Source organism: Pelmatolapia mariae, linkage group LG22 (genome assembly GCF_036321145.2).
Source record: "Pelmatolapia mariae isolate MD_Pm_ZW linkage group LG22, Pm_UMD_F_2, whole genome shotgun sequence".
Lineage (NCBI taxonomy): Eukaryota > Metazoa > Chordata > Actinopteri > Cichliformes > Cichlidae > Pelmatolapia > Pelmatolapia mariae.
In genome coordinates, this window is record NC_086245.2 from 30,423,575 (window position 1) to 30,449,488 (window position 25,914).

A 25,914-nucleotide genomic window follows, 5' to 3' on the forward strand; every position below is an offset into this window, starting at 1 on the left:
ATATATTTCGATAAGTATGTTGTGACCAGGCTATTGGATGGATGTGTGGAATCCTATCCTATGTGCTCTCTGAACTCATCGCTTGCTCTCACAGCTATTTCTGACACTTGGAGTTCAATAGGAGGGGCAGGGTGGCAGTAAACTAGGAGATCACTGAAGTGGTCAGAAATATGACATGTTGACCTTGTGTTACAGCAAACCAATTGGACAAGGCTGCTTCTCACTGAGTGAGCAAAGAACTAAAGGCAGTGACCTCTGAGAGCCACAGTCAAGAGGAAAAATGGCATGCTACTAACGCTCCCTGAGCGAGCAGTCAGAATCTGTCCAAGCTACCGATTTGCTTTAATAAACCAGCTATGAACAGTAAAGCTTTTCCCAGTCACCTGAAAGAGTTATAAAAGCCTTAAACCTGTACTAACTAGCTGGCTCTGAGGTAATACCCTGTAGTTCTCTAGTCAAGCTATCCATATGAGTCATGCCAGTCATATGACACACTAATAGCAACTCCACAGAACAGCACACCAGAGACAAAAATGGAGAGCAAATATGTAGCAAAGAAGATGTTCTCGTGTTACTTGTTTTGCAGAGGAACGAGCGTTACAAAATGTTTAAAGGGAAACTATCCAGCAGCATACCACATCACATCAGACCAGGACTGACACACTGCTTTGAGATATTGTTCAAAAGAAAGGAAACACTCCAGTGGTATACAGATGCTCGATTTAAAAAAAAAGAAAAAAAAAAAAAAAAAAAAAAGATGAGCTGCATTGTTAGTAAGAATTGTGTGAGTCCAGATGCAGACTTTCCTACTAACAGCAAAAACCAGTTCACAGTGTTTGATCTGCTATTTGCTTAACCAAAGAGACAGACTTATGGTTTCCTGTAGACTTGTGAAGTCTCGAGGAAGGCTCGAGGAGTCAAGTCGTTTGAGTTAAAACATGCGGCAAGCCGGAGTCAGCTGGTGCCTTGTACCCCCAAATCTCGGTTTTCAGATAAGGTTCCACTCGGAGATGAGTGCAGACAGAGAGAGGTTTGTGTGGCTTGCACATTTCACAATCGCCACATTCCATCTGCATGCATACTTCTACACCTGTCTGTGCCTGCTGCCTTTTAGTTTCTCTCTGCTTTGAAGACACCTGTTTCTGTATACTCTATCCAACATGATATCCTCTGGCTGCCAGATTTGTTCCTCAGTTAAAACTAGTCAAAGATATGTTCATGACAGCTGTTAAGTGCTGAGCGTCTGGCCTTGGACTCACCCGTGTTGTGTTGGGCTTGTTGCTGGGCCACAGTTTCGCTGCTAGCACTGTGTCCCATGCTATGGCTTCTGTCCCTCCTGGGCTGCCAGGCGCTGCCTCTCCTGAGGCCAGCGGCAGCAGAAGTAAGCCTAAAGCCACCTCGCTCTCCTCCAAACAGACAGAGCTCCTGTAACTCAACACTGTCTTGACTGCTCACTTGCGTCGTTCAGTCTCTACAGTCTTTGCCCTCCCTTCAGCTTGTGTTATTTCTCTCTCACACCCTCCCTCCCTCCTTCTCTCTCACTTTAAAACACAAACACACTCACTCAGTTCTTTGGTCCCTCCCTTCTTGGAGCACTGACTTCATAAATAAGGTACACCAATAAGGTAATCCAGCAGTCTGGAGTGCCTTTCATTCCTTACAACTGATTTTTTGAGGGCAAAGTTCAAAGCAGGAGATCTCTGAAGCTTGGCCGGATCAGACATCAAGGCTAGAGAGATTTCAAACGCAATGGGACCACCCACTTCTACCAATTTACAGAGTGACAAAACATTACTGCCTTAAGGGCAAGGGGGCGGGATCTGCAGGGTGAGGTAACTTGAGAAGTGGAAGGTGAGCTGAGCCAAGGTGGAGCTCAGTGGCAGAGTAGAGGAAGTGGCACAGTGCAGGTGTCCAGTAACTCCCTGTGGATTGTCCGTTAAAGCAATGATCACACCAACAGCTCTCTAGAGCAAATGTTTTCGTTTCAAATTAATCAAAGGTGGTTACAGGAAAAAAACAAAACAATGTAGAGTTCGCACTTGCTTCTTACTTAATATGCTACACCTCTTATTAAAATCCAGTGAATGCTGTCTAAGGACATTACTCTCACATCCATCCTCATAAGTGCCAGATGGGGAAGCATGACTGAACTACACATTGTGTGAGAGTTAGTAGAGTTCCCTCTTTCAAGCTGACAGATAAACATTACAAAAAAGCATGTTCACTTTTTCTACTGTGACTCAGAAACAGTTTAGTTGGCAGAAGTCGTTGGAAGTCTACTCAAAGAACAGAGAGTCTACTGTAACATGTTCATGATTTTAAAAACCCAAACATAATGAGGATAGGGAGATAAGAATAGTTAAAACTGCATTGGAATAATAGCACGCTACTTCCATTTTACTGTATATAGCAAGCTTAAACTTGAGTTTTTTCAAGAAATATTTAAAGTGAAGAGGAGCAAGAGAACAATCCGTATGTTTTAAGGACATACAAACTTCAAAAGAAGCTGACTTCAAGATGTGGCCCACACGGTAGCTCCCTCTACAGTCAAAATGCAGCAACACAACTCTGACACAGGAATGCGTGGAATGCACAAACACAAGTGGGCTTATTGGTACAAGGACAGTAGTTAGGATTTCAAGGATTGTTGTCCTAACAAAACAAACAGGATGATCACACCTTTGGCAATTACTGTAGAGTACTATCATGGTACTTAAATACTTCCCACTTTTTCAGAAGCACAGTGGCAGATGGAGACAAGCACTTTGGGTTTTCAAGAAGCTTTAAAATTGAGCAAATATTAACTCAATGACTCAAAAAAAAAAAAAACCACACTGCTGTCACAATGACAACCCCAAAACACAAACATGTAGAATGATTCATCATGATGAAAGAGCTCTGCGGATCGAAACATAAAAACACGTGAGCCGTTTCAGTTGCTCAATAGCATCACTTTTAGAGCAGACCTGAGGAGGAAGTGCAGTTTATTTTTACTGCTTGGCCACAGTGCCAGGCAGGGATGAGTAGATCGAGCTTCCTTAATCTTCTCCACCATGGCCCAGATAGCTGGGCCATGGTGCAATATTGTGGCACTTCAATGAATTAAAGTAATATGAGATTACTTCTTAGAATATGGCCACAAATGTTCTAAAACATAAACACAAGATATACTGAAAGTACAGAAAACACATTCTTGTTTGAAGGAAGGTAAACAGCATTTACCATCAACGTGATAGACAAAAAAAAGTTTACTCACAACTATATTCAGACTGCACAGCCATCCCAGCTATGTTTTCACAGATGAATAACAATTCCGTCTAGAACAAAAGATCCTCGGGGCTAAATGAATCGGATGGTGATACTAAGACGTCTACAGGGTGAAACGATCAGTGGTGAAAATAGACACAAGGCCACACTGCAGTGAGTGAAACCGACTCACCTACGGGTGTGTCTTCTGGGTATGAGCCAATCAGATAGCTGTACTGATAAATGGAGCTATGCGTCACAAGGACAGTCCCTATATGGGCATCCTCATATTATCAGATGGCATTTCTGTTAAACTACAGAAGCTTTTCTTTGTGTTTGTTGTAAACCTTTTCCACACAAATTAATCTAGTCAAACAAATAAAATATTTAATCGTAACATAAAATTTGGTTTTCTTACCATGATTTTCCATCACTGTGCAAACTCAGCAGTCAGCAGCTCCTGAAACAAATAAGTATTAAGCATTTAATATTCATTTTAAACAAGTATAACAGATTTATTTATTATAAGATGTTCTATTTACTTCTTTCACAAACATTAAAAAAAATGTTAGACTTTATAACTTTTATTTCTTGTTTAAAAAGTTTTAAGAGATTCAGAAAAAAAAAAAAAACCAAAATGAAACAATATCCTCTTTGTTGAAATATGAAGCTCCAAAACAAATAAAACCATTGTTTAGGGGGAAAAACAAACAAACAAAAAAAACACCAGGGTGAGAGCAGTCAGTGAAACCTCCACATTATTACTGAGCATATCAGTAAATTACTGTTTGCTCGTATAGATTAGATGTTCTCTGCAGCTAATGGGGAGAACACTGAAGCTAAAGAAAAGCTCTCCTTTTAGCCAAGACAACATAGTGCATTAATGAACTCAAACACTGACTTAAAATCAATTCTAAAAGCCTAAAAGGCACAAAAAAGTCACCATTAAGAGAGTATCAGGCAGTTGTAGTGTTGCAGAGAAAGGGAGTGCACACTCTCCCAGGAACTAAGGCACAAATATTAAAAATAAAAATGCTCACTAAATAGCCTTTGACATAAAATACTCTTTTTTCTCCGTTGCTGAGAAGTTATCTGGAATTCTTTACTTCACATAAGCACTTTGAGATAACCAAGCAAAAACTGTTACTGTGTGACAGAGTGAGACACTGAATGAGTTCATAATCTCATGTATAATTTAAGAAGGCATAATGGGGGCAGTTTTCAAAATGCAATGTAACTGATGCCATATAACTTCAAAGTTTTACATGTAAAATGAAGGGTGTAAGGTGTAGGTAATAAAAACAATCACTAACATTTTCAATCATGAGGACCACCTGAGACAATCCAACCATGAATTTGAAAGCATACAAGCGATTTATAAATATAAATTTATAAATATAAATCGTTCTCTGTTTAAGAGGAAGCTGATGAAGTGCCAACTGGAAGTTACATAAGGTATAATATTACTGCAATAACACTTGAGCTGTGAATATAGTCTGAAAAACTAATGACATCATCGCAGCTGTCATTTCACTACAGCATACTGCCATAATAGGAGCAAATTTATACAGCCTGACCAATGTGAGATTTGTAAGACCGATCATAATACTGATACTTGGTGATTTAAAAATGGAATATTCTGATATCTCGTGCAATGTTTTTTGGTCATTTTTTTTAAACAGTCATACAAAATATAAACAGGTGTCCCAACATTTGTTGTCATTTCTTTACATTCTACCAAAGTCTGTTCATTTGTCGTCCCAGCAAGCTATTTATTTTTTTTACACCGTCCAACTACAATTCCAAACAATAAAATGCACTTATGCTCCTTATTTATCCCAAAAGGCAGATATGAAATTCCTACAGAAATACAACAGCAGCTAAACACAGTAATCAACTCACAAAAAACGAAATAGCTTAATAAAAGTGGCAAGCCGAACTACTCCAACCTGAAAGACCCTAATGAAATACAACAACTAAAATTCTGTAAAAGAAAGCAGCTGAATAAGTTCTAAAAAATAAATATATTTTAAATTTAAATAAAGTTTAAAAAGCTGAATATATTTTTAATGCTCTCTAAAGTATAATAGCTACAAAATAAATCTGAATAAAAATAGCTTGCTAAATGTAGCCGAAAGCTAAATGTGTAGTTAATCTGTATCAGTGTTTGTTCTGACAGCAAATTTTGATTTTGTTTTAGTGGCAGTCTTTTGACTAAAACGTCATTTTGTGTTAGTCCTATTTTAGGCATCGTAACTCTTTTAGATTGAGCCCTGTTTTAATTTGGCTAAAAATCATAACATTATCACAGTTGAGTAAAATATAAAGTGTTTGTCATGTTTTTACCGGTAAAAGTTGTGCCACATGGCTTATAAAGTGTCTTATTTTCCTTGATATCAAATGTGAATGTGTCCATATGTCCACTCTTCTCTTCCTGTTTTCTTATGAAAACAGAGCGCATGGGAGCTTCTCCCCCCTCCCATCCTGTTTTTGTCACAGACACGTCAAATTGCAAGGCTAACCTTGCTGCACAAGGAGATTAATTCTGATTGGCTCACTTCCAAACCTGGCCCGCCTCTCTACACAACTTAAATCCAATAGGAGCTTGTTTCACTAGAACATTTTCATCTTGTTTTTATTTAGTCATCCTCTTGTTTTCTTCAGAAAAAAAAGGGATGTTGACGAAAACTGTGCCTATATATAGACCTATATACAGTTCACTTGTTAAGCTGGCCAGTCGGGTGAAGCATGTTATGCCAATATGTATTTTCACGAAAATCTTCCGGAGGTTTAAATAAACCCCGTATGAGTTACCACAAAAACGTATCAGTGCAAAAAATGTGAACAAGCTCTACTTAAATCTCATTAACACCAAACTATCAAACAGCCGACTAAATATTATAGGATTATTGTTCAGACTCACACTGAACATTTTTAAGTCTTAAAAAAAAAAAAAAAAAAAAAAACCTTTTCTGTTTTTTTGACATTTCTTGTTAATGTTCAAACATGGCTGACACATCATAGTTCAAAATCAAAAAGTAATTAAACTGCTTTCAAGGGACTAATGGCAACATCGTCGTCACCAGGCTAGCAAATCACTGTTGTTAATGTCATGTTGCTTTAAGACCAAGCAGCTGGATGGATTGGTGACTGATCATAGTTAAGTTCCAGATGACAAGGTCAAACAAGCAGCTGACATTGACAAACTGACAATGTGTGTTTTCTCTCCCAGGGAGCATCACAGGAGCTATTCACAGCATTTCCCCGCTTGCCAGTTGGTCAGAAACAGTGGGTGCGGCTACATGGTGACATTAACAGAGGTGGGTCCTAACAGCAGTATCATGCTGCACTTTGGAATGTCAAAAGTCTCCTGCGAACAAACTGGTATAACCCCGCCCGTGTGACTGAACAATGTGTACATTACAAAATAAAAGAGTGAGTGTAGGTAGGCGAGAATTAGACCTTCTTTTCTTTACTTTTCTTTTGATGAAGCACAGCATGTTCTATGTGAATACAGCTGCAGTCATGATGAAGAAAATGTACAATAAGCCAATAATTGTTATCTGTATGAGATTTTTATTTTAAAATGCCGTTATGAGTCAACTTACTTTGACTGAAGGTCATTGATTATCAATAAAATGCTCCCCCAGAAACAGCGACCTTGAAGTTTTTCCTTTGACTTCTGGTTCCAATGGGGAAAACCTCAGCAGCAAAATGATCCTGTCAAGTATACAAACATTCAGGAACATAAGGCAAGACACAAAAAGTGAACTTCCTTGTAGATGAGCTGCTTTGAAAACCTGCTGAGTAAGCCGTTTATGAGATACAGTTTTAGTTTGTGCCATTTCCTTGGACTGTAGCAGAGATCCCCCGCAAACACCACTGATGAAAAAAGGAAAACACAAGTTGCTCATTTACGATAAAACATTCATTACCTCACACTGAAACAAGAGCACCAACTCCGCTTTTGAACTTTGAGTTTAGCCTTCTAACAGCAACTGCCCAACCCCTCTGCCTCAACCATTTTGGTTCAGTCCAACTGGTTTGACAAGTCTTGGCCTACATGCTCAACAGCTGTAGCTGCGCTGTATTTCACTTCAGCTATTCCACTTCTCTTAAGCATATGTTTACTTAAACACGTAACTCCTAGGTATTCCCCAAAATGCCCAACATCCGCAACAGTGCACTAACTCAAAACACTGACGTCCACTATATAAATAGATGCACACCGTTAACAGTAAGAATGTGTGCAAATGGCATGCAAAAATAGGTACTGCATGCCAAATGATAATATTATTATAATAATTACTAATAAATCTGTTCAATCTGACCCAATACCGATGCATAGTTTTATTACTTTCTTCCTGATAAGCAATAATAAATAGATAAAGCTTTATTTCCAACTGATGGGTAAAGAAAGAAATTGATACACAGTTACACTCACAAATAATTCACTAGATCAAGTTCAGCACCATTGCAACCCAATTCTGCTCTCAAATATCCTCTGAGCACTGGTGCCGGCTGGCAGCACAGCAAACAAAGAGGTGAGTTAATGTGCACCGGTTTATGTGCATGTACAAGAGTGTGAAAACCAGAACAGCTGAGCCAGTGGACTGAGGCCTTGGGACACCACGTGAACATGTGCAAACACACGCACACAATCTTGTCACTGCTTTACAGAACAACCAAAGGTTGAATAGGTGATAGCCCAGCCTCTGATTTACCTTGGTTTTCAGTTAGTGCTTCCATGTTAGCTCTCTGACTTAAACCCACATCACACAACTTAAACAGCAGCTAGATTTTCAGGTCTGGTAATAGGAACAAAGTTATGTCCTCACATTCCCGTGAAAAGCAGATTTTTTCAGAAGCATGGTATTCAAAAAATCTTGTATTTAAATCTGGGGGATAATGCCACAAAAGCAAGTATTATAGTCGCATGACTTTCAGGGGGAGAAAAAAAGCATTTTGAAACTATTTTTGTGGAAAAGTCAGCAGACTTTAAAATCAAGTTTCATTGAAAAACATTTTTACTGGTGATTCTGTATATCCAATTTTTATATTCCAGTGACCAGTGAAGTTAATTTAGATAATACTGTGTACAGCCCTTACCAAGATAGTTAGTGTTAAGTGGTATGCTAGAGGTACCTAATCTCAAGTGCGATATGAATTTTTTTTAAAACAATTTAATTGAGGATAAAAGAAAGAGAGCAGAAACAACAAAACAACATGTGACCAAAACCAGAGCTGTGACGTGGCGACATGGCTCAGGCCTCTCCAGGTAATGATAACATGTTAATTAAGGCTAACAATTATTTTTACCTGAGAACAGAAACATTTGTGGAACAAAATCTGAAAGGAGTTTATTTTAAAGCCATACTTCACTGCTACTCTGTGGAAACATTACAACTAACAAAAAGTGGCAGTACAACTAAGGAAAAGAAAAATATGCAGATTGTTAAATACTTCATCTACAATATTTAGCCCAAATATTACATTCTGTTAATAGATCCTAAGAGTAGATAATTTACTTTTCTGAATGTGTGCAGTATATTTTCTCTTTTTTCTTTTCATGACAATATTATATATATATATATATATATATATATATATATATATATATATATATATATATATATAAAATAAAGTTTAAGTAGAAAAGTAAGTGTACTTTTTATTTGCGGTATCAATCCATTAGCATGGCATTTATTTAGCAACACAGACATTTTGCTAATGCCAGTTGCTAATGAAAACGTAATTATACAAAAAAATCCATGTGAAGCAAAAATGTAACTTTAGGGTTCTGAGTTTGTTTGTTTGTTTGTTTTTAAACATATTTATTTTGGAGCAAATTTGTAAAACTTTGACAGTTTTCCATCAGATGTGACTACACAAGTAATTTTATGGAGCTTCTTTGTGCCAATTAGTCATAAATTTTGAAGGACTTTTCCTTCATAACAGACGTTTCAAGCATCCTCCAAAGACATGCCGGCCAGACGCATTTGAAAATTTCTTTGGAAACAAGCTTCAAAATAACTGCAGAAAAAAGTGACCTGAAGGCTTCACAAAGATGGTTGCTGAGTGGAAAAGTTTGATTCTGGAAAGATTGTGTTATAGTTTGGAGGAACCATTGAAATATATCATATCAAATGTATCGTAACAAAATATTATTGTCCTCTTGTTTACTGTAGTTTTTAATCTCCAAACACCTAAAATGATCTCAAATTCAGCAAAACTCTCCACTTTTGGCTTTTTCTTTTTTTAAATGTGTTTTAGGCAAGAGCATGGCCTTTTTTCAATGTGTCAATTATCCTTCTTCAACAAAAAAAGATTACTCCTTGAGCCACTTAGACTTGTATCTAATTTGGTTGTCACTTTTCATAAAATGCACATCATGAGACTCTCACAGCTCCACACACCCAATCCACAGTGATTACTCTCATGAATATAAACCAGGTCCAAGAATTTTCCTTAAAAAATAAAGTTAGCACTTCAAGCTGTCAACATACTTTGTTAAATGTCGACCTGACTCTATTTTAATGGAACCAAAGCAATGTTTAATGATGGCAGATTATGTTAAAAACTTGCAACCCATTGCATAATGAAAGATATTTTTTGAATTATTTCCTTTAAATGTCATTTCATGTTTTTGTTAGCACTTTTTAGTAATGCGTGATTCCTTCGAAAAGTCAATCTTTAGCTGAAATGCTGCGGTTGTACTGCACTGGCAGTTCGTACATTTTTTTTCCTCACACAATCGTGTTTGTTCACTGTAAGCTCCCAATTAGCTCACTCTCAGCTCATGGAAAAAGGGTCAGGGTTGTGCAGAGCTGAGAGGCGCACAATCAGCCATTGTGCTACCTTTATTGTGCAGGCCTGGCGATCACTAAATGAAGCTATGAGTAACTGCGTAGCTCTCAGTGAAACACTTTCATCAGCTCATGGTGCCACATGCATTCGAATTTAAGTCCCACAGCTCCACAACATTAAAATAATCACATTCTTTGAGCTATTTATATCCCACTAACCCTTATGTACAACTGTTTACAAAACTAGCCTGTTTTACACTTGCATGCAATTTTTTAAGGCTCGAGAATATCTCTCACAGCATGAGAAAAAAAAATAATTTAAAGCATTTTTTATATATATTTTCATATATATATATATATATATATATTCTCTAGCTTTTTCTTGCTCTGCATTAATTACAAGAAGGTGGGGAGAGGGCAAAATTAAAAAGGGATTACAGTTCTATAAAGCCAACTTTTAAACTTTTGTGACAAATTCAACTGTGACAAAACTGATAGCTGATTATCTGCCAAAAGATCAATCATGGCAAACAATTAGGTGGTTATCCCTTTTCCCACCATTTGAAAAATCTGTACCTTCAAAAAGTCCTATCCTATAAAGTCTCTCAACGTCACTTCATAGTGTTACATACCTTTAGGTAGTCTGATTTTCATGGAATTTTTCTCATATGCTTGTTCAGTGAGTGTGGTCCCTGTCAAATGCAAAAATCCATAACATCCATCTGAATGCATATCCCAACAACAGGACAATGCACAGCTGCCTATCTAGCACAAAAACAAACTGTGGCTCCTACAGGGCGTATTACTGTTTTCAAACAGGTCTAAAGGCACCGGGTGCCTGTCAAGACATGTAGACCGACGTGGGAATGGAATGCAGAGAAATACTTCTATGGAAATCAAATAGCCTAGACCAACAGGGCCCATTTGGACATTAGTATAATGCGATATAATAACTCAGAACTCTTAATCTTCTTTCTTAAGATCTCTTTTAAGTTATTCAAAAGTAAGGCAAAAAAATACAAAAACACAGGTTATGCTAATGGCGTAGTAGTGGCTGCCTGTACTGAGAACGGCATGTAAGTAGCATTAAAAGAAACTATTAGAAGGTTATTTTCAGCTATTTGGCATCGCCCTAGCCAACGTTACGTGTACAGTAAACGCCAGGCAGGTACAGGAAACTACATAACAGAAGCTAATTGGGGGAAAGGTCCTGTGAAACTATTTCGATACACATTCCTTTACGTTGTTTTCTGTCTTCTATTGCATTTTTTCTTTCCACCCTGAGCAACCAAAAGTTGGGTATGTTCCCATGAAACAGAAACGTATCACAGCAGCACCTGTATAAAAGCTAATCCCTGGCTGCTGCTAACTAAAGTTAAGTAAGAGCCAGCAACAGGTGGTTACTGTCCTCCTACTGTAGCATTAGCTTTGTTAGCTAATGTAAATTAGCTTACAGTTGCTGCTCAAGCTCCTAAAGACCGATACAATGTGTTGTACAAGGGTGACTCACCTTTTCCCGTACTCGGTCAGCCTAGGTGGTATTTATCCAAAAGGCTGGTGATTTTTGCGTTTTTGTTCTGTTTGATTGAACCCTTCTTACTTTTGACACTTGTCGCTGTTGTCCATCACAGGGGAGTGAGCAAGGCGGAACTAGCTCCAGTAAGTACCTTTGCAACCAACCCGAGCCCCAAAACTAACTTTCGCTCCAGAACACATGCGGCACGAAAGCATCGCCTGAATTTAACTCCAAGTGCTAAGATATGCCGAATAATACTTTTGAAAGGTCTTTGCTAAGACTTTGCTGCCAAAAGGTGTTGCACGTTAACTCGCAAGGGAGATTAAATACTGTCGCGCATGCGCAACTCTTCAAAGGGTGATCGCTCTCCCACAGAGAGAAAAAAAAGGCAGACGCAAACCTCAGAAACCACGTGATTTTTCGGGGCTGGTTTGGTCAGTTTTGTGGAGAAAGTTGAAAAAGTGTGGTTCAGGTTTAGGAACTGAAACGCTTTCACTACAAAATAACCCCATAGATAAGAAAACATAAATATATATTTTTCAAACAATTAAAGATTAAATAATACAATACAATAATAACAACTGTATTTTTTATTTGTATAACTGCCTTGAATATGCGTAATTTTAAAATCCTTAAATACTTGCCTGTGAATTATTGAAATTGGTGAAACTGAAAATTGAGCATATGTTATATTTTCTGGACAGCCTTTAAATACCTGGGAGCAAAAGTATTTGCACACCTGGTCACTATATATTTATTTACCTTCGATATCAGAATATTTCATATGTTCTTTTAACATTAGGTTAATCATAATGTCCACACGTGGCTCAGAGTTGATTGAGAAGTGAAGAGGCACCCAACAAGTATTGAAGAAGATAATAATACTCAAAAAAGCACAACTCTTATGAGAGACATACCAGAGTTGGCTGGTTTGCTCAAATTAGCAAGTGGGTTTAGTTAAAAAAATGTAAGAAGGTTAAGTCGTGATTATTGATATACAGCATGGCCCAGCTACTGCTGAAAAACAGACAGGCACTGGGTACCTACTACAAGCAAGAGCTGAAGCTAGCAGTGGTAAGCTAGCAGTGTCTCTGGGAGAACAACAAGGGGAAGGTAAGTTATGCAGTGCTGTGCAAAAGTCTTGAGCTACACCTCATTTCTTTGCATTCTGTCAAGACAATGGGAAATGGGTGCATCAATCTACTGAAACATGTGCAAGCATAAATGTAAAGACGCAACAATGAAATGAAAATGAGTAAAAGGACTAAACTTATAATGAGTGAAAGAGCATTCAGTGTCCAAAGAAAATCTGTGAAAGGCTTTTTGAAAGGCCTTTATATCTATTGCTCACGACCACTTAAACAAACAGTTTGGCTCCTTAAAAACAAAAGGAAAAAAGAAATGTACATTTACAACTATGTAATGATAATTTTGCTGTAACAACTGTATATTACTGATTACTTTTTGAACCTCTTAACATCTGTGCCACGTACAGTAAGTTAAGATTGCACATTTTTCAATACTAGCAATTTTTCCAGTTGCTTTGATACAATACAGATGAAGCAAAGATCAAATTTTCATTGAACAACTTTTATTGTAGAGGTTAGAATGCACCACAGGTATTAAAGGTACTGTGCTGCAGTGGTTTGAATCATATCTTTCAATATATCTACCAATATTTTCATGCAAATGGGGAGTCTACTTTACACACTAAAATTAATTATGGAGTTTCACAGGGCTCTGTGCTGGGACCCATTCTATTTACATTATACATACTTCCCTTTGGCACATCTTACATTTTTATTGGTTTGCAGATCACACCCAACTTTATTTATCTATGAAGCCAGATCACAACCACCAACTAGAAAATGCATTTTTTGAAGAAACTGCAGTGTGAGTGCTTAAATCTGAATGTATGCACTGAAATGAATTAATTGCTGAATTTTAAGTAAAAAAACTTTTAATGAGATAAAAAAAAATTGAAGTTTTAACCTGAAAACACAGGTTACATAGAAGAAACAGAAGAAGAAGTTGGAAAATAGCTGAAAATGTTTTAAATGTTTAAATGTTGCACTTATGTTAAAGACATAAAGGTCTGGATGACCGCCAATGCTAAAAAAAAAAAACTATCTTTAACTTTTTAGTATTACTTTTTACATTTTTTTGTAAAAACTTCTAGGCTGTATTATTATAATTCAGTATTATCAGGTTGTTCTAAGAGTTCCCTGAAAAGCCTTCAGCTGATCTATAATTCTCATAAGACACACATTATTCAGTAAAATGATGAATAGAATAGACTCTGCCCTTTCATCTTTTAGGAACCAAATCTGCATATCAGTATCATGCATATTTCATTTGAAAAAAGTGCATTAAAAAAACTCGACTATCAGAAGAAGTCTTTTTGATTGTTTAACAACACATTTTTATTTCATTTATCAAAACAGCATTTTTTGGCTTGTTGACTGTCATGGTCCCTCGGTGCTCCCAGGCTGTCTTCTCCAGGTTTGTTTTCTTCCTGTCCCTCTCCCTTGGTTTTCTCTTTCTCCTCTTTCTCTTTCTGTGCCCATTTGTTGGTGTTTGTGTTCATGGATGGGACTCATCGTGGGTTGCTTCCTCTGACCAAACACACCTGTGACAGTCAACCACCTGTTCTTGATTATCCCATGAAGCAGGGTCATTCTTCACTGGGTTGTTAAACTACTCAGTTAAACCTTGGCACTTGCTTTCCTGTGTGTTTTGTGCTGCCTCTGACATCTCTTGATTCTGACTGTGTGTTTCCTGTGTGCATAGATCCCCAGATTTTCCACCCTGGTGTATAGTGAGCCAAGACCCTGAGTTTGAGAGAGAGGGAGTGTTACCTGTAAAGTAAGAGTGGTGGAGGTCAGTTAAGGTCCATCCATATGTGATGTGTGTGGGTAAGCAATAGTGTGAACATGTAAATGATGATGTGTGTAGGTGTGTTGGTAGCTTGTAGAGGACTTTATGAAGGGATATGTAAGGTAACAGGAAGTGATGTTAGAAATGTGATATTTATCTCTGTTTTTTCACAGAGAGTAATTGAGGTCACACAGAAATACATACCGTACAGTCACACTGCAGACTGTTTTTATATATTTTGTTATAAAATATGTAGTTATGTCTTATGCAAGGGGCTCAGGAGGTAGAGCAATGCATCCACTAATTAGAAGGCTGGCGCTTCAATTCCTGGCTGCTCCAGTCTGTATGCCAACGTATCTTTAGGCAAGGTACTGAACCCTGACTTGCTCCCGATGTAATTCATTGATATAAATAGGTATCCCAAAGCTCCTGAAGAGTTGGGCAATTTTTTTTTTCTAAAAAAACCCACCAAATTAAGTCATATCATAGAGGACTGGTCTTATTTAGCAAAAGATGTGCAACAGTTTTCTAAAGCTGTAGGATTCTAAAAGTGAGGGATGATACACCCTCTTCTATTGATTTTTCCTGTTGTCCAGGTTTCAAATTACAAAAATGTTTGAAAGAGGTTTGCAAGGGGTAATCTTTAACTTCTACCTCTCTTTCGATATGCTGGTATCTGAAATTGGGTAGTCCTGTTTCATTCACCTCAGACAGATATGTAAAATCCACTCATTCTTGTCTTATTCCAGCTTTTATTTCTTGTGGATTTGACTACTGTAATTCTCTTTACTCTGACATCAGTCCTCAGTCACCACATGCTACAATTAATTCAATATGCTACTGCCAGGCTCATAACATGTAGTAAAAGATTCAGCTGTATTATGAGGACTTTAGCTGTCATGCGCATTATGATGAAGTTACATCAGTCATATTAGCTCATGACTGGCTATCTGTTAGTTTTAGAACCAATTTTAAGATTTTATTGCTTGTTTTTAAAGCCCTACACAGTTAGGCTTCTCCATATGAGCCTGATCCCTGCAGGAGATTTTCCAGCAAGGCCTTGTTAGTGTTTCCAAAGACTATCTGATCACTAAAGGTTATAGTTGCAGCTCAAGGACAACGACTGTGGGATTCCCGGTCTGAAGAGCTCAGGCAAGTAAACTCTCTCAGCTCTTTTAAATCTCTTTTTACACTTCTACAACCACTCTGACTCTAGTTTTAGAACTGGATGTCATTTTTCAAAAGTCTAGACACAAAACCTGTTCATTATTCTAAAATTGCATTTTGTAGTTGTAACTTTAAGGAAGACTTACAGAATCACTGAGACAATTCTTTAGATCACCTACACAAAAGGTAACAATAGCTTTTAGTTGTCCAGTTTTACAGCTGGTACTACAACCATTAAATATTGTAGTACCGTATGTGTGTTTCATCATGGTACTACTTGTAATGTCACTGTATTTCACAGATGTGGTGGACTCATGGAACAAATCTGATCTTCAGTGATGACCCCTGATATTCCCGTGACCACCAGGTCTTCCTCGTCCTGCTTGACAACCTGCATGCCTCCTGTTAGAGTATTGCTGTGTCACTCTGGAGATCCTTTATTTATTCCTGTATCACAAGGTCAAATCAACAACATCATCCAAAAGAAATTTGTACCAGTGGATCTCATTATCCGAAAAATGTGATGATTTGAACATAGAATATTATTCCTAAGTTTCCAACAAAGTACGCAATAGGAATGAAACAGTTACTTATGATTTTGAGAAATTGATAGATCACTTTAAAGAAATGAACAGTCCAGATTTTTTTTTAAAATAAGGTCTGCTCACAGACCTGCTGTGTGAACACGATCAGGAGCTGATGTTCGCCAGAAGGTGCAGGAGTGAAAAGTTTGAACACTGTGATCTCTTCTGGTCATTTGCTGAACTACACAACACAAAGTGTATTTCTTTAGACTATAGACAACACACCAGTAGCAAATATTGTCTGCCCCCTACTGGCCTGCTAAAAGCACTGTTACTTATATGAAATTACTGCTTAACTTATATTAAAAAAAAAAAATACATATATATAAATGTGTTTCTAATGCCAAAAAAAGAGGAAGGAAAAATGCTCAAAAACTCACTTATCTAATTCCAGAACAGAGTTGGATATTCTTCACTTCACACACAAAAAGTTTCTTAAACAAGCAGAAAAGAAATATTTCCCTCATTCTGGAGGAAATGACTGTTTTCTCTCTTGTAATGATTACAGTAATCCAAGAACAAGGCAATGATGCCAAAGCTGATAGTGAAACAGTTCACTTCATGTATCTGATAAAATTTATGTGCCCTTTGTTTTCCTGGTGTTAGGAAGTAAACACCGCACACAGTGTTGCTGCCTGCTGTGAGAATAAGAGCTGCAGACATTCCCAGTCTGAAGCTGTTTTTCTCTTTTTTTTATTACTCTGCTGAACAGCTCACTGTGTGAGGAGCTGCTGGTTTTGAAGGAAAACTCAGACAAAAGCAAGCCCTCCAGTGACCTTTGCATGGACCCATTCTCGTGCACCAGACAGACCCTCCCAACCGTCCTATTGCATTTAATTATAGCACACTTTTAAGTTTTGATCCCAAAGTGTTTTTGCTGGGTCACTGCTCAACGTCTGTGAGTATTTATAGTCACGCTGTTATTTTTAAGTGCTGGGATGTTAAGATTCAAGGGAAAGTAGGAAGCATAGGACTTTGCTGTTGACAGCAACTTACTGAAAGCATGCAATGTGCTTTAGTGTGAAACTTAAAGCAACTAATTTTATCCTAAGTACAACATAACCACTGATATCTGTGCACATTATTTGTTTTAGACTGTACTCACATAGCCTTTCATTTGTATTGGTGTCATTCTCACAATCACAGAAACAATTCCAGTTCAAAAAGTCATCCATTTATTATTATTACCTTTGCTTGACAGTATGTCTATGACAGGAATAAATGAAAACATATATTCATACAGTTTATATATCCTAAATGATTGAAAAACCAAAACATGTAATTATATTTAAGTGTTGAAATGTATTTATGACACGTTCATTATATGTAATGGAGAAATGTTAATAGCAAACTAAAATTATGTTTTTGACACTGTGTGGTCCAGACGCACTGAAATGCATCTGCTACATGAACTCTATCTCAGTGTACTAATTCTGAGGTTGGTTACTCTGATCCCTTCAACTGAGGTCCTCTTGGTCTTCTTTTTCCCTTTTTCTAATAGGATTTAATTAGATATAATGTATTTCTCTCAAATTTGAGAATTGTGATATTAATTAATACTAAGTTACGATGCCTTACAGCAAAGGACAATGCACACACACTGGACAGGTCGCCAGTGCATCACAACCTTACAGAGCTAAGGGTTGCACGGCATATCAATCTTGCCTGATAAATAGATAATATAAAAGATGAATGTAATTACAGTGACATCACCTTCTAGATTTTGCCTATATATAGATAAACTAATAAATCCCCCTGATAGCTATTTAGGAAGCAATGTGATTTCAGTGAAGCGACGTATGTACTAATCAGTTAGGAACCATGTTTAGATTCTGGGGCCTTTATCCTATTTTTTATGCTTTGGCACCAAGTTACTTACTCACTGGTCTGTATAAAGTCATGTTGCAACTCTTGATTGGTCTATAAAAAGGCAGTGTGAACATTAACCAAAGCAGAACCACAGACCAGATCAATTAGCCCACACAAGTGAAACCCACATTTCACCTAGTGTGTCAACAATACTCAAGGGTGTAGCCACATTTTCATCTTCCTTCTAGTTTTGGAGCAACCACTATGATGTGCAGGTGCAAATATTTTGTGGATGACACAGAAAGTCATATAGTCACATTTCCAGTGATCTAAAGTTTTATCATTTGTCCAGGTAACCTTATTTTGTTCTTATAGTTTTCATAAATTAAATGTTTCCTTAACGACGGAAAGACTGAGTGTCGGGCGGGTCTTTCTGTGAAACTGCACCCTCATTGGGAAATGAAGTGATTGGCAGCCAGTTTGTCAAATAGTGTGATTTCAAACTACAGAAAATTCTTCATTTAGAAAGTGAAATTACCAAAAATGACCAAGATTTTACAAAACAGACTTAATTTTTCCAGGCCTGGTCTTTTTGCAACCACAGCTATCGCCATCTGGTGGCCTTAACATATAACGCAAGTTTTTAAGTGCTTTCACGTTGGCTTCATTTTTACATCCATGTTTTATATCCATATCTATAGCCTGATCTCAGAAACTAAGCAGGGTTGTGCCTGGTTACTGTTCAGATGGAATAGTGTGTGGGAATATAAATGTTTCCTTTTTTAAACTTAGTCCTATGACAGAAAAACTTGACTATTTATTAAATAGTTTAGATAACTAGAATGTTATACACCTCAATTAAGTACACTGCAAAATGATAACTATCATTAACTTCAAGCCTAATTTGGAATCAAAATAAATGGAATAAATTGAAATAAGCATAAATTTAAATAAAATATCAAGAAATAATTTATATATAAAGTAAAATATTTAAAACCCGCAGCAGAAAAATCAGACTTTAAAAGTTTGTAAATGGAGAAAATGTATCTAAACAAAAATGTCAAAGCACAACAGAACCTACTGTTACACTGTGGGAGATGTGGAATGTTATTGGTGAGGTTTTCTTTTACAGTATTATGCCAGTTTGTGTGGTTTTATAATTGTAATTCCAGAACTTGTGCACACACCACACCACATGTGCAAAAAAGCACTAACACTGCTAATGTAACTTACATAAACCTTAGCATTCACAGAAGTGTCTTTGCACGCTCTGTTGGAAAACTGTCCCTACTCCAAGTGATTTCTCCCCTCTGGGTCATTACAGCATACTCTACTTACATTTAAATGATATAAATAAAACCTAAACCCAGTCATTTTTTTTCACAGTTACAGTGTAATAGGCTCTGTAGAACCACCAATGTCAAAAACTGCTATAGAGGTGGAATTGAGAAAGTTTGCTCTGTAACACTAGCTATTGGCACACACTCAGCTGAAGCGCTAACGTGATAATCTGTCACATCAAGGGAGTGTTTTTCCACAAGGTGGATCAACTTTCATGTTGCATAATAGCCATTCTTGTGTACATTTTGTCCCGAAAGAATCATTTTCCAATCAACGTTGTGATCTTGCATGGACCTCCCTTATATTATACTTAGAACCAGCAAACAAACAGAGGAAACCAGCTTCTCTGAACCCTGAAAAGATGAACTATAAATATGCTAGATAGTCTGACTGTTTTACATGGTGAATAGAACCTGCACAATGCATACTGTTTGATTAGTTACACCCATGTCTTCGAATCTATTATTAGACAGCAGGATTTTATTTCAGCTATTGTGCTTCTTTTTTAAATGTTCATTTCCTGTGACAAATTTGAACAAACCCACCATAACTTCCCCTGACAAATGACAGGGAAAGCTCACTCACCTACCTGTCAGCTTTCCGAATACTGCAGATTTATAGATGTCTGATAAAACCCCCTTTTTTCTTCTGTCCTCCACTGAGACTGGTTTATCAGATGTAGAAGCTCTTTGATGGACAAAATGTGTCTTTGTCTTACTGTTCATAATAAAAGTGAAGTTAAATAAAGCCTATTTAAAAAGATGCTTTTTGTTTTACTTTTTTTGCCCCTCCCAAATTTCTATATTAGATATCCAATAATATCTTTACTATAAATTTCTCTGGTCATTTTTTGGCTTGCTTAAATAGAGAGGACTTAAATAGTCCTAAGAAGGAAAAAAAGGGAAATGAAACTTGTTTGGGTTGTATCGGGGAGCAGAGGTTAAACATGATAATAGACCTGCCTACGCTTTCCTTATGTCACCCAGCAGGAAACACACAGGAAAACAATAAGGCCATCTTTGTGGACACAGAGGCTGATTACACAGTTCAGTGTCACAGTTTCACTCAAACATTAGATAAGCCAGTAATGCAACACAATCCTGAAAAACAGATTATGCATGACTCACAGTTATGAACCTCAGTAAGCACCTTTACAACATCAGCCCTTAATGAACTGCAATTACACAGAGCACCATTTCCCTGTCAGTTACTGCAAACTCATTATGGGGTCTGTAAAAACAACTGACTGCATTCTAAATTTAGACTACAATAAACTCTTGGTGTTAGTGTCCACATGGTTAAACACTAAAAAAGCAATAGTGTGGTTATTTAAAAACTCATAAGAGTGGAAAAGCAATAATCTATAGCAGGGGTGTCCAAATCCAGTCCTCAAGCGCTACTGTCCTGCAGCTTTTAGATGCATCCCTATTTCAACACAGCTGAATCAAATGATTGAATTACCTCTTCAGCATGCCATCAAGTTTGGCAAAGGCCTGGTAACAAGCCATTCATTTGATTCAGGTGTGTCGGAACAAGGATGCGTCTAAAAGCTGCAGTGCAGCAGCTCTCAAGGACTGGAGTTGGACACCCCTGATATATAGTGTGTTGATCCACCAAAGCACGGGTGTCGAACTCCAGGCCTCAAGGGCCAGTGTCCTGCAGGTTTTAGATGTGTCCTGATCCAACACAGCTGATTCAAATGGCTAAGTTACCTCCTCAACATGTCTTGAAGTTCTCCAGATGCCTGGTAATGAACTCATCATTTCATTCAGGTGTGTTGACCCAGGGTGTCTTTTTCAGGAAAAAGACACCTTGATTGACCATCACTAACTTTGTCAGGTCATGTTTTGGAGGCCATGAGATTTGATCTGCACCTTTTAGATTCTTTGATTGGTCTCTTCTGATTTCTGTATTTTCTTTAAATCACAGGATTCTTAATGGTTTTTCTCCTGTCTATTATTTCCGCTGTTTGTTTGTTTTTGTTTTATTTAATTCCACGTTTGCACGTAAAGCACTTTGAGTCTCTTGGCTGTGAAAAGTGCCATATAAATAAAAAATTGCTAATAAACCTGGCTGGCTCACTTTTATCAAAAGGATTACACCCCGCAAAAATAATACGCCCAAGCAGAGAAAGACGTGTTAGTTTTATTAAAATATAAGCAGTGCATCCAACAAAAAGAGAAAGAAATTAGGAAAAGTGAGGATAAATTTGTTATTCAGGTATATAATATCTGGCACTTAAAATTTTAGCATCAGGTTAAAAAATATCACTTGAGAGAATAGAAACAAAGTATTAAATCTGGTTTCCGTGAGTTTTGCTCTCAGAAGATAGGCTTAGATGTATTTTATTAGACTTTATCTTGACATGATTTGACAAAAAGTAACTAGCAACTGATTAAATCATGTAATGCAAAAACCTTTAGGAGACAGAGCTGGCTGCCTACCAACAATATCCATGGGTGTGTAGATGAATTGACTTTCTTTTGATTGGAAAGGTCTTGTATTAATAGACAAACAGACTAAATTCCAGAGAATGAACTTTGAATGCTCCGGAAGTGTTTTTAAATACCAGACTCTATAAATAACAGTCTATTTACCTAAAAAAAAAAGTTCAGCTTGTAAAAAAGGTTAAGAAAGCTACAGAAGCCCTTTGTATGGATAAGCTTAAAACAAAAATGAAAAGGAGACGTTTTCTGCTCACAGTGTCTGTTGTTGGTCATGACACATCATCTGTTCTTGAACTTAGAGACACAAAACGCAGCAATGGCACACTTTATGATGGCTAGACATAAGTGTTAGTGTGCCACCACAACATTATTTATTTTGGGCATTACTGTAGCTCAGTCTAGTCATAACATTAATGTAGACTTGATGAAGTTCGCATCAGGGAGTGACAGCATGTTCTTAGAACTGACCAGGTATTCAGTGACTCATTAGCTTCCCTCTTCTTGTCCCTGTCTAGGTTTATGGGAGGTGTAAGATAAACAACTGTAGTGTAAGATCAACTGTAGTGATTTCCAGTCCAGGCTAAATTTGCTACAACTGTTATAAATAGTTACACTGTAGTAAAAGACAGTGTAGAAGATATAGTGAATACTGTAAGGATTCAGTATCACCACAAGCATTCAGTACCTTTAGAACCACCTTTAGCGGCAATAACATGAAGTAATTGTTTTCTATATGACTTTGTCTCTCTCATCATTGTGCAAGAATTTTGTTTCACTTTTCTTTACAGTGTTGTCTCTGGTTTATGCACAGTTATCTTAAAGTCCTGTAAAAGCATTTTGGAATGAGCTCTGGACTTTGACGAGGCTTCGAACTTTAGCATTTAAGATGCTCACTGAGGTCTATAGAGTCTGAGATGTGGCTGTTGACGTTTTAGCAACTATCTGACCCTGGGGTGAATTTGCTGGGATGTACACTCCTGGTACAATTTGCACACTTGAATAGCAGCAAATTGCCTGAACATCTAGTTTTACAGAGATAGTCACATTTGCTGATGATCAGTTCATCAGCTGAGTTTGATTAGCAACAACTTGCTGCTACTTAGCCTCTTACCTCTTGTGGGAGCAGTAAGGGTGTACATATTTTTACACCCGACTGCACAGAATGCTGTGAAAACTTTCTATTTCCTGATTGTAAGCATGACAGCCGAGCCAAATGTTCTCTGCCAGTTGCTGCTGGCACATGGCAGTGAGCAAAATGAGTGAAATGAAAATGAAAGTGAAATATTTTTGATGGAAGAAATTTGCCTTTGAAAGGGCACATTTCATCCTAAACCATGATCTATCCTAACCCTTCCCAAGTAGTCACATTGTAATAACCTAACCAAACAGTCAGAGAAATGAAGTGTCAAAACCGAAAGTGCAACAAAAGCTTAAAAATAACGCTCTCACGTAGAAAGCAAACTATCCTTTGTTTGAAGTCTTGTGATTTATGTGCTGCAAGTGCTTAACGTGCTTTACAAAATGGAACTTCTAGGAAGCATTCCAGGTATTTCAGGAGTGCTGGGAGCAGCAAGCCAAGTTTAAACGAAGTGCAGTTTCTGCTCTTTATAGACATAGTCACAGAACCTTTTGATTGCACGTCATTTTCCAAAACTGGGAGCAAACAGACAACAGGAAGACACAGCATCCATTCTAAGAAGCCAAACAATGAATTATATAAGAATATATAAAGAAGAAATACACGGAAAACCTTACGATCACACAGATACACAGTCGTGTTACTTGAGATATCAGACACTGATGGACTTGTCCAAGAAAAACATGACTGTTAAAAGCTGCACAGTTCATTGTTTTTAAGAACAGTCGGTGCTGTAGGCTCCAGAAGAGGATTAGAGCCACTGGAAGAAGAAATATGTGAGGATGTCTTTTTGTTTTTTTCTGAGAAAAAAATCCTCTTCCGTAGTAGGCAATCCTCAATCACACAGCACTTCCTTTTTCCAACTACCTCAGCAACACCAAATAGATTACCTCGCCGTGACACTGAAGCTTTTAAGACAATGGATGCTGCCACTCCACATGTCAGATTTAATAGACTATTAAATTGTTGGATTTTATATTGGTGGGTTTGTTTTTTTGTTTTTTTTGCATAGATGTATAAAATAGAACTGGATACCCTAATATGGTGCCTAATATATTCCAGTGAAAGTGTCTCCATTTTCCAGTCCTGTATAAGGTCCTACCTGTTCAGCACGCTTTCATTAGCATCTCTATCAGCTGCCTGCACAGCTAACATATGTCAAAGACAATAACTTCTTGTTGTTTGTTGACCACATTCAGAAACAACTAAGAATTAAGTGTTTGTACTCAAGAGATGTTTTGGGAAAAACTGCTCTTGAAACAAATGTTTAACAAAGATTCTGTTTCACAAAAACGACTTTCAGTTGTGATCGTACCTCAAACTGTGATAGGGTTGTTGTGTTGTACATCACAGAATCCACCCTTCCTACTACCACCCTCTCCTGTCATCACAAATAAAGCCCATCATTCTGGGCGTCCCCACTGATAAACCTAAGCGCACCCAGAGCTGAAGCACCATGGAAACTTGATAAAAAAAAAGGGGTGTTTGTAGCAGTTGTCTTTGTTTTAAAGGGAGATTCCTGCCACTATAATTAGTTACCCAAACATCTGCAGAATGTCAGATATATTTAGTTTAAAAAAATAAAACAAAGGTGTCTGAAGTTATGGAATTTGTGAGCGTGCAGATCCAAGTTCAGGCCGGTGTCTGTACTGTTTATAAGAGCATAAACATTGTCAGTGGGACACTAAATCAGGTTCCCTCGTGGTATGCTCACTGATGCTAGTGTCTAGGACTGAGATGGAATGTACCCATCGGAATTCACATTCCTTTGAGCACAATGTCATTGTAATAGTTTTACCGGAAATATTTTTAAATTGGCTACATGATGAACGTGGAAAAATTGTACTTTCTCCAAAGAAGAAAAATTTAGAGAAACGAATGAAACTTGCTAAAATGAAAGAGGAAATTCTGAGGCTTTAGCTGTATTACGATCAAAGTCCTCCCGAAAACACTGTTAATTTTTTGAAGATTAGCTGCTTAGCTGTGTTTATTATAGTTTGAATAAACAGAACAAATGGGTGTCATTGCCATGTAAACTGACCCCATTCTGTGAGTGTGCCACAGTGTGTTAGCTTCAAGATGAACACAGAGTCTGAGGCTGTGGGACAGACTGAGATGGGCCCTCTGGTGGCTGCTGGCATAAGATCACAGTTTGTCCTTCAAATTCCTTTAACCTCAATCTTGATCCAAAAAAAATGAATAGCAGCTGGAGCCTATCCTAACTTACATAAGGTGAAATGTGAGGTTAGCCTTGGACAGGCAGTGTCCTCTGTGATAGCACTTTCTCTGTGATAGCACTTGCTATCACAGAGAAAGAGAGAACCACACATTCTTGTGGAAATCCACGCAGGTACAGGAAGAACGTGCAAACTGCAAACACAAAGTATCATGAGGTTTTAAACCCAGGGACATTTTGCTGTGAGGCAATGGTACTGGAGCGCCCTCTGATTCAGGTTAGCTTATTAAAAGTTAAGACGTACTGGCCAAAGTTTGGCTTGGTTTTAACAACAATCTGAAGGTGTAACAATGACTTTATGAATTGAAAAACTGACATATTAATTTATGTTGCAAACCACAGGAAAAAGTGATATTTCAAACACTCATGAATGATCAACTTGACTAGCAACAACTTAAGAAGCAGGAAAAAATGAAGGAGTAAAGCACATGGCTGATGAGATACATGATGCTTAAATCCTAAACTTCTCTTTTGCCAAAAAGAGACAAAGCTCTTAACAAATACAATACATTATGGATTTGATTGTTAGCATTATTGTTCTTTTATTTCCAAATTTTTGCAGACAATGCATAAACCTATCAACGTCCACCAGGTGACTGGTTATGCCTCAGCAACACAGGGGCAGAGTCTGAGTGCCCAACAACACGAGAGCCTTCAGCTTTTAGGTCCCTCTCCTGCTTATTATTAGTTTCTGGCTCTGTTCTACAGTGTGTCTTTTGAACATCCATCCATCCATCCATCCATCCA

At 37.5% G+C, this 25,914-nt stretch overlaps 1 protein-coding gene across 6 annotated transcripts in view; it reads right to left on the reverse strand.

Moving 5' to 3' along the window:
• phactr4a (phosphatase and actin regulator 4a) overlaps positions 1-11,897 on the reverse strand; it is a 34,487-nt gene extending 22,590 nt beyond the window's left edge. For 3 of the 6 annotated variants that reach the window (XM_065471310.1, XM_065471305.1, XM_065471309.1), the window contains exon 1: positions 3,257-3,374. In XM_065471310.1, the coding sequence (XP_065327382.1) occupies positions 3,257-3,281 (25 nt within the window). In that variant the 5' untranslated portion in view covers positions 3,282-3,374. Of the gene's footprint in view, positions 1-3,256; positions 3,375-3,664; positions 3,707-6,854; positions 6,967-10,684; positions 10,745-11,562 lie in introns of those variants that run through there. The other 3 variants (XM_065471307.1, XM_065471306.1, XM_065471308.1) reach the window with 3 other exon arrangements.
• Between the last annotated feature and the right edge of the window lie 14,017 nt (positions 11,898-25,914).